Source organism: Rhagoletis pomonella, unplaced genomic scaffold, assembly GCF_013731165.1.
Source record: "Rhagoletis pomonella isolate Grant_MI unplaced genomic scaffold, Rhpom_1.0 Rhpom_scaffold_00012, whole genome shotgun sequence".
NCBI classification, from domain to species: domain Eukaryota; kingdom Metazoa; phylum Arthropoda; class Insecta; order Diptera; family Tephritidae; genus Rhagoletis; species Rhagoletis pomonella.
The window spans coordinates 13,516,365-13,526,687 of NW_023458566.1; the positions used below are offsets into that span (position 1 = coordinate 13,516,365).

General features: G+C 36.9%; 1 protein-coding gene across 1 annotated transcript in view; it reads left to right on the forward strand.

The window, feature by feature from the left end:
• Positions 1–10,026, forward strand: part of LOC118747878 (carbonic anhydrase 7-like) — a 45,398-nt gene extending 35,372 nt beyond the window's left edge. The window contains exons 2-5 of the mRNA XM_036482073.1: positions 7,325–7,372; positions 7,450–7,865; positions 7,935–8,159; positions 9,451–10,026. Of these exons, the coding sequence (XP_036337966.1) occupies positions 7,325–7,372; positions 7,450–7,865; positions 7,935–8,159; positions 9,451–9,726 (965 nt within the window). The 3' untranslated portion in view covers positions 9,727–10,026. The remainder of the gene's footprint in view (positions 1–7,324; positions 7,373–7,449; positions 7,866–7,934; positions 8,160–9,450) is intronic.
• The last annotated feature ends 297 nt before the right edge of the window (positions 10,027–10,323 follow it).

Genomic DNA, 10,323 nt, shown 5'->3' on the forward strand with positions numbered 1-10,323 from the left:
ACCAGTAGGTACTTCGTAAGTACAATGGCATCAATACATATTCCCACTGCAAAAAATATTTCCATGAAATTAAAAAAAAAAACTGCTGACGATGCTAAAAATTCACTTCGCTTTTCCTCGACAAGTACTCGTTAATCAGTGGCATTATAATTAATACTTTTGTTACATTTATTTCAACCCATTTACCCGGGCAGACATGTCTGAAAATTGTTGATTTTCGCACCTAAGTGGAAATCAACTGTGAATAACACATATTGGTTTACAATACATATTTACACTGATATGATATATTAACATAACTGGCATATACATTCACACATGCATAAGTAGGTAATGAGGGCCAATAATGACGCATGAAATCAAAAAAACGCTTATGTTCATAATAAGTAATTGATGGCTAATTGAGAGCTAATTATGTACATAATGAAAAATGAAAAAAATTTCCGCAATTTACCAAAAAAAAAAATTTATTAATTCAGTACAGAGTTTATTATGCGCTGTCTGCAAAAAGGGAAAAAATGATATATCGCTTTTTTATCGATTTTTTTACTGGAAATATATAAATAATATCAAGTTAAGTAAGAAGATTAAAAAAGTCAAAAGAGGTATCTTCAGAACCTCCTGTGAAGGTATACCTGCAGCTGCAAGATTGTACCAAACTTTAGCTAGAGACACAACCGTACCTACGCAAACGATTAGCATACCAAATTTTACCTATACACTTAACGTAGAGGATGTCACTTCTGTTAAACAGGGGATCTAGAAACTATGTAACATACCTTCTACATCACACTGAGTGCTGTCAATAAATATATATGTATGTATGTCCACCCGGCGATTAGTTGGATGGGCGTTAAACTCGTTCAACCGAGACAAATAACCTGCGGTATATTGCATCAGCCCAGTGTTGTTGAAGCAGGGTGGGAACTCATACTGAATTAGTAAGCATTATGATAGGTATGGTGTGGAGGAGTGCGCGGGTAGTTTTCATCTCGAACGTCCGAAGGAGTGACTACTCCTATTACTCCCTACCAAAATCATTCAGCTCCGTAAGTTTAACATCCTTCTCATTTTCATTGTCGGTATTTCCGACAGGGTAGGAATATAACGTTTTGTGGAACGATTTTCCATCATCGCTTGTGTGCCATTTTCAGAGTCATTTTTCGTTCACCAAATGAAATTTGACAAGGGATGACAAGGGATCCTTCTTTATAAAAGAATTGAGAAAGTTATCGATAATAGGCTTGTTCCACACGCTTTCCGGGCTGTTTCAGTAATTAGAGCGTAAAAATAAGTTACTCTCTCACAATTGTCAAGTATGTGTCAATCTGTGCCAAAAGTGTCCAGAGCGTGAGGAACGCAAAAAACCACTTTTCATGCCCGGAATCAACAAATCAGTTCTAAATAATGCTTTTATGTGTATTTGCCTTATGTATAGCTAAAAAAATTAGCAAATACCTACATTTCTGAACCTTTAGTGCTATTTCCCAATTTTGTATTTTACAAAATTTGCTAGCGGATGTAAACAAACAACAGCTGTTATTTCAAATTGACTTCTTGCACACTTCTGCCCGGAAAAAAGTCCGGGCTGTTTCGGGCACGAAGAAGAAGACATTTACGATCCAAAAGTGGCAGGTATTCGCTCTCTATTACCCATTTTTCTAGCGTGAGGAACGCCTTCTGGGCAGTACCCGCGGGTACCCGTCGGCTTGTTTGGAACAAACCTAATGAAATAAGATCTTAACCACTGAAACAGGCCCCTCCGCATTCCAACGACGGATACTGCTATGTACGCACTGTCACCTCTCCCGCGGAGCTTGGTAGGTAGTGTTGTGGCGTGCAAAGGGCACAATAGATCCACCAGATTGCAGTGCATTTTTTTTTACCGACTACCAAACAAGGAGGAGGTTATCAGTTCGTCGGAATATTTTTTATTTTATTTTTATGTATGTACCGCATAACTTTGGACCACGATCAACCGATTTCGATAATTCTTTTTGCATCGGAAAAGTAGTGTCTCAGAGGTGGTCCCATACTAATTTGGTTTAGATCCGAAAATTGGATCATGAGATATATATATATATATATTTTTTTTTTATATGAGAATTGAAGTCGGTTTTTTTTGCTAAAAATTACTTGTTTGCTTATAAATTATTTGCTAAGTTATCTATCTAATACTTTCGAAAAGCAATTGCGGTAGGTACTTTATTTGAAGTTTGTAATAATAAATCTCTTGATCGACTTTGCAATAATTATGCACATACATACATATGTACGTAACTTTAATATATTAATTAATACATAAATACCGCTTATATAAAATGCATACAATTAAATTTGAATTAAATTTCCCATCGTATCGAATACCATACATACCAAGTAATTTTCAAAACCTGTATAAGCATATAGATTTTTATATATTTATATGAATACGCTAACGTATAAACAATTTATTTAACCATGAAAGATCTGGTTAGTATTTAATCCTCCACTAAGTCTAATAAATTATATTGTAAGTCACATTTTTCTGCTGGCAGCCATAGTTAAGCTTGACTTAGAACTAAATTATTCATAAATAATTGATGTTATGGAAATTTTTCAAAATGAGTTGACAAGATCCATTCTTATTCATGTTGGTCAAGGTTTTCTTCAATAAAATGGTTACTTTCAAATACAAGCATGCAAGAATAAACTTTGCTTGAAATAAGAGAATGAGGCCAGGTCCTACCCTACCTGATCTTCACATCGCAGTGGAGAACTTCATTCCTTCCTGGCGCATTTGTAACCATTATCTGCCACAGAATCTTGCGCTTAAATACTTCAAGGCGGAGACGTGAACCGGATGATTTTTTTTTTGTTTTGAAACCAAGTTATAGTATTGCATTGCCATCTGGTTCTGATCTAAGTCTGCAGTTTCAAGTCTCTGGGACAACAGGAAAGTGGGTCGAGAATTGATTGCAAGATTTGACCCAAACAAACATACAGAGCGCGTTAAATAAAAGCTTGCAAAAAAGCCATTTCTCAGTTTTCTCAGGTTGGCGATTTTGAGCGTTTTTTTTTTTAATTTTGAGTTGGTGGTTGCAGAGCAGCATTTAAGAAAATTAAAATTTATTTAAATGCAAATATTTATATGTTCAAAACATCCTTCTGGCACTTTCGAGATCATAGAATCTGTATCTGCAATTTATTTCTACCACTGGGTGCGCTTTCATGCAAAGAACATGGAAGCAACATGAAGGAAAAGTGCAAACATTGTTTCTCAACAATGTTTCTAGATAAAGCTTCTTCATATATTTTTGCACCAAAGCGCACCCAGCGGAAAAAAAAATCCAGGTTCAGATTCCTCGGAACCCGAACCACAAATAAAGCCCTTTTGAATATACATACATATAAATATTTGAATTTAAATCAATTTTAATTGTTTTAAATGCTGCTGAGCGACCATCAACTCAAAATTCAAAACAAAACACTTAAAATATTCAACATGAGAAGACTGAGAAATTACTTTCAGAAAAAATTGGTTTCATCGAATCCCCAGTCCACTGCTAAACAGTTTGGTCGAAACGAATATTAAATCTTAAAAAAAGGTTGTTCGGTTTTCGTTTCGGATCAAGCATTCGTAAAATCTTCAGGTCGCTTAATGGGTTCAGTTAATTAACTTCTCACTTGCCTTTCCAATTTCAAAATTATAACTGTCAACCGAGAGGCACTCGTTCACATCCAGGTCCAATCACTAGGCATAGATTCACAACTTGAAAAAAGGATGAGCAGCCGCAGTCTCTTTGAATCACAGGGCCTTGGTGGCCAATTGGCGTGGCTTCTTTGTAAAAAAAATCGACCACGAAATGCAATCTCCAAGTGAAACGAGTTTTCTAGATATACATATGTAGCTTGAGCCACCAATCTGCTATAATTACACACATACGCCCCATATACAAGTATCTATGACATCCAATAGGTGAACGAAATAATTTTTGATCATAACTCAATAACTTCTCAACCAAATTTTAAATGCTCTATCTGTTGTAATAGCCTAAGTACGTAAACCTAGTCTTCAAAGCGTTTTTTTAAAAGATCATCAATTGCATAATATTGCACCATTTTTAGGCACATTTAACCCTTCGAGGGGATATGTTGCGTATAGGCAACATTGGCATTTTCATTTATAAATCTAGTCTTTTGAATTTTTTCCTAACGGTTTTGTATCAAATGATACTCTAGAATGTTGTCAAAGCTAAAAGCTGAGCCACAAGTCATAATTATGGAAGCAATTGGTTTTCAGCAGTTTCGTTGTGACTACTTGTGCGCAGCATAAATGTTGCTAAAAGTGGTTCTGCAACATTTAAAAAAAAAATACACATATTAAATTATATTTTTGTTAAACTAAAGAGTTTATATTTAAAAATATAATAAAGGAAATTAAATAAAAACATCAAAGCTTAAAATATATTTGTGGTTTTTGTTAAAAAATTTTATAAACATTTATAAGCAACAATTTATAACGGTTAAACCAAAATCTTAGACGTTAAAATTTTTTACCTGTTCATATTTGAGGATTCAAAAAAGTTCTAGCCCCATTTTAATTCGGTTCTCAAAGGGTTAAAACACACCGCACAATCAAGTTTTCAAATTTTATTAACCACATCAGTTAATAGTAAAAAATACAAGCATGCAAAAGTCTAAATTTTGTTTAATCATTTCATCTAGCCTCCCTCATTAAGGATTGGCTTTTCATAAAAAAAAAATAATAAAAGAGAACTTCCGCCTTTCGTTGACAGCTTTGTAATGCATCGGTGCTTCACTTTCCGTTTATAATGCCGTCGATTAAACTCTCTGAAAACAATTATTCCCTGCCAATAGCATGTCAGTAAATGTCATTGCATGTCCATTAGAAATTTGGTTCCATATTTAAAATTTGTTTAAATGCGATCACGCGTACGGTTAACACAATTAACACAATTGCAATTACATAGCTAGAATGGCACGCAAGACGAACGCCAATTTATCCTTACCCAAGCGACATTTTCAAACATAAGCGAAACACGAAATCAAATCTTTTTAGCGCGAAACTAATCGCAGGAGACTGCGTGCCTTGACCAGTGAAAAAGGAAAACATTCGCACAATGTAACATTCTTTATAAACAGCGATTAAAATAACAAGACGGTTTACTCTGCCATCGAGGAGTAAAGGCGAAATATGAAATATGGTAAATTGCAATGTGTGTACATTAGGATGGTCCTTAACTGTAGGGAACAAATTTTTACATCAGATTTCCTTATCCTCAACCCCTTCGTCGATGCTACTATGGTCGAAGACATCACATATAAATTTTGGTCCCGATTGGAGACAGTTAAGGCGTGTCGCACAGGGGTCAATGTTCAGATTACCCTATGACGACGTCTTAATCGACTTCAATCAGAACTAAAATTTTATATGTGATATCCTCGACTTAAGTAGCGATTTTGGGCATTAAATGAAAAAACATATTTGTAATTTTGTTGTCCTTTGCGACACGCCTTAACCGTACCAATATCACTATGGCTCTGGAACCCAAATGAGCATTTTATCGAAACAAGGCAATGATTTGATGTATCCTTCCATTTAACTTCGATCCATCCGTAAATAATTTCACTTGACTCTGACTTCGAAGATTGAACTTCATACAATATTCCCTTTAAGGAATATGAGTGTTGAAAGATTCGAGTACGAGTGGTGCTAAGGGCCTACTGATTCCAAGAAGGTCAGTTGTTTGACTACTCTCCAACTGCTTAAACAGAGCCAATCAACCACCTTCGGTTAAAGGCCCCTTATAACCGAATAAAGCTACCGAAATATTATTTTCCCTTTCTTATCTATTTTACTAGTGGCCGCTGTGGTTTAGTGGTTAGCAGTGCGCACTATGACACCGCAGGGCCTGGGTTCAATGCCCTGGTCAAAGCAACCATCGCAAAAAACTTTGCTTTCTTTACAGTGGTCGCCCCTCGGCTGGCAATGACAAACCTCTGCCATGAAAAAGAGCTTCTCATAAAAATACAAACGCCGTTTGGAGTCGACGAAAAACAGTAAATCTTCAGAAGAGAAGCTCGGCCAAAGACTATAATTATTTTTATTATCTGATTTACTTTCAGCATGGCTTGCTGTTTGGGATTAAGCGCAAGGTAATAGGGATTTTATATTTCCTTATGAAAGGGCTAAGCTCCGTTTTGCAGGGGCTAAAACCTGCCTAGTGTATAACTAACAGTCCAGTTTGCTACCAACTTTAGATACATTTGCTTAAATTCTTACTGGGTACCTAAGAATTTTCCCCTAACATTATGATATAATGACCTAACAAAGCAACCATTGGACAGCTCGAACTTTTCGGAGACTCTACTAGGTCGTTGATGGCCCAAAAAATAGAGGCACAATGACTCCCTTTTGTGGGATACCTCTACTCACTATTCTCTGTATTTCGAAGCCCAGTTTGTCAAGTGAGTCTCCGTATCAAAGAATACACCTGCTACGAAACCTTTGCAATCGAGTGTACAGCTGATCCTACTGATCTCTCGTTGCAGTAAGTTTGCTCTCTAGCAAACGCTCGCTTGGAATTCCTTGTCTAATAGGCAGATCAATTAATCACTCGAAAGTGTTTAAAGGAACTAATGAGAGAGACTGATTGGACTGAAATCCTAAAGAGATATACATATGAGAGACAGTCACAAAATTTAATCCACGTGCTAATATGTATATGTATGTATATTTTTAAGGTATGGCTTCTGAGACCCAACTAACGGAATTGAAATTGAAAGGCCGAAAATCCGAAAATACGTCATTATATGTACGGACATGTGTTTAAGACCGTTTGCATTGATGATCACGATTGTAGACACAGCGTGAGTTTCTTCTTTTCCTTCTAACTAATACTCTCCATAAATAATGAAGAGTCTCTGTCTTGCGAGTAATTGAGCAAAACATCTCCCGAATTTCGGAATATTTTTAGATGATAAATTCGTAAATTTCAATTAGCCACATCATTGAAATATTTTACGCAAACAATCGCACAGATTTGTGAAATAAATGTAGTTCATTGTTAATAATTCAGCAAAATGCTAAATGAAGTGAGTGCGTTGCTATTTTTAGCGAATTGAGGACATAATCTAGTATGTACATTGATTTTTACGGTGTCGTGTTTAGTTACATATATTTGTATCATAAGTTTGTTTGCGCATTTATGAGAAAAGCACACACATGATGCGAATAACTCCATTAAACGCCAGTAGACGTCTGCAAGCGCAATAAATTAACACTTTCGAAATTTCAACTGTCTGTATGTATGTCTCTTAGTTTTTCAGATGACGTTTGCGAAAGATTTTGCCTACTATGGTGCCATGGGTGAGTAAAAAATACCATTGTATGATCGTATATGTAATGTGATTTATTGGATAAATAAATTCTTCAACCTTCAATAGGACCCGATCACTGGGGTGAGCAGTACAGTACGTGCAGTGGCAAACATCAAAGTCCAATCAACATCGATTCGCTTAATGTGATTCGGCGCACATTCCCGCAACCACTCAAATTCCAATGGTTTCAGCTAACGCCCAAAAATGCTGAAATCCTAAATAACGGCCACACTGTGGTGGTGCGCCTTGAATACAAAGACGAACGTCCAACCATATCTGGTGGTCCACTTGATGGTTCGTTCGCTTTCGAGCAACTGCACTTTCACTGGGGCGATAATGATACGGTCGGTAGCGAGGATCGCATAAATAATGTATCATTCCCCGCAGAGTTGCATATGGTTTTTAGAAATACAAAGTATCAAACATTTGGCGAAGCGGCAAAGCATAGTAATGGTGTGGCAGTTTTGGCATATTTTTACAAAGTAAGTAATTAGTATTGCATGGGTAATCGAAAAAAGGAGCAATCGTTACGTTTATTATTCTTATTGCAGATAATAGCAGATGATAACTCGGATTATGCTGAATTCACTGAGCTGCTACAGCATGTCATCAAACCAAATTCGGTAGCCAAGTTCGTCGATCCGCCAAATCTATGGGATTTCGTAAATGTCTATATGGAGTATTATACCTATGTAGGATCGTTAACCACGCCGCCTTGCAGTGAGGATGTGACTTGGATTGATTTTAAGGAACCAGTTGGCATATCAACCAAACAGGTTAGTTAGTATTTGGCGAGTAATTAATCGACGGATATGCTTTGTGCTTAGTTAGATGAAAAATAAGTCCTAGTAGAGACTAAGAAGATTTTGATGCAATGTAGCAATAAAAAGGTCAATTAAAAAGAGCGTACGGTGTTGTCCTCTTCTCCTTCGGGATTGTAACCGGCTCAGCGCTTCTGGCCGAGTTCAACAAAGCACGCCAGTCGTTTCTCTGCTGTGCCAACTGACTCCAATTGAAAATGCCTATTCCAAGTGCTTTTCCGTCTGATATTTGGAGGCCTTCCTCTTCCACTGTTACCAGCATCGCGATCCAACATTATATGCTTTCAGAACTGGGACGTTTCTGCCCTTTCGTACGGCATGGCCAAGCTAGCGGAGCCGCTTTATTTTAACTCGCCGCACTGTGTTCATATCGTTAGACAGTTCGTACAGCTCATCGTTTCTTAGTCTGCGGTATTTGCTATCGCCAACGCGCAGAATATTTCGCTACAAAACTCCAAAAGCCGGCTCATCGGATGTTTGCATTGTCCATGCTTCCACGTCATACACCAGCACGAGCATGACGAATGACTTATAGCGTGTGATTTTTGTACTTATGCAAAGTAGCACTTGCTGTCAAGGACGACGCTGCGTCGGACTTCGAGCAAGTTTGCTATCTTTAAGCCGCGAACTTGTTATTTAGGCCCCGCTTTTCCTATCGACTAGCATCTCAAGCTCTTTGTACTCACATGTTTCGGCGGCCCCTCTCAAAGCTCACAACGTGGCATACCTCCTCGTACCAATTGTTTTTTTCGAGTTCGCTGAAATCAAAATACCTAATCAGTTAGGTGCGCTTAAATGAGACCTTAAGACTTTTCATCCCTTTATTTCTTCATAGCATAGGCGCAAATGATCGATATGTTAACGTATCTCGGTTAGAGCTGGCGCGCTGCTCATCCGCCGAAGATGAATGACGATACTTGGCAATAAAATCTCTCTCTCTCACCACAAATTTAAAAGCAAGTTTTCAGCTCTTTACATGTCAGCAGTAGTAGGCGTCGCCAGCTCCTTTAATTATCCTACTTTTCCCAGTCCGACGTAGTTCCTAGAAAATGGTAATCTTAGACTTAGTCTTACCCAGAACCAGAGCCAGCCGCGCAGAAAATATGGCTCATTTATGTAAGCCACATTGTCTCAGTTTGTTCGAATATTTATTGCAACTCTGTTTATTTTTTATTACTATATCTGCATCTTTGTTTTAATTTTTCGCTTATTCTCTAATCTTCCCACACACTCTTACCATCTCTAGATTGAGCATTTTCGACGTCTGCACTCGCACGAAAACACGCCATTGACTCACAATTTCCGTCCACTGCAGCCGCTTAATGATCGCACCGTCTTCTACTCGCTTCCAGTACCGGACCTCGATGATCCCGCCATGGATGCAAATAGTGCAATACCCTTTGTTGATAATTTGGCTGGTGGCGCATCCATGCGGAAGCCTATTGAAATCAATTTCATGGTCATAATGCTGATATTAATTAGTTTAATAACAACAACAAAGGCAGCGGCATGTTTAGCTTAAGTAAGCAAAGAAAATACTTAGTTAGATATTGTAATATGAAGTGGCTTGTATTGCCTATTAATTTCATGGTTATTATGTACTTGTCCATTTGGTCGATTTTTATGGCCTATATGTAAGCCATATGTATGTATGTGCATATGTGCGTATATTAGAGAACGCGTACCACGCGTAAAAACATAATTTAATACAACGCCATCGAATTGTTAATTAATACTATCTATAATATCTGTAATTAATTGTATTTGAAAGGTAATTTTCCCAAATTAGATTTACACACATAATTATAGTAAATATGTATAAGCATTATGGTGTTTAACCAAATTATAATTAAGTTATTTTTTTCACATAAAGAGATATGTATGCAAGTACGTGTAAAGAATGAATTTTATTATAAAAGTAATAGTATTGTGATTTATAATAAAAGAAATACAAATACATAAAAATAACAGCTGTAAGCCCTTCGGAAAGGGTATACGTAATTTCTATTAGATTTTCAATAGCCAAAATAAAGCTGGTATGTACATTAGAGTGCCTCACCGAAAAAAGTTGCACGAACATTCCACGAAAATAGGTGTTTATGATATATGTATATCACTG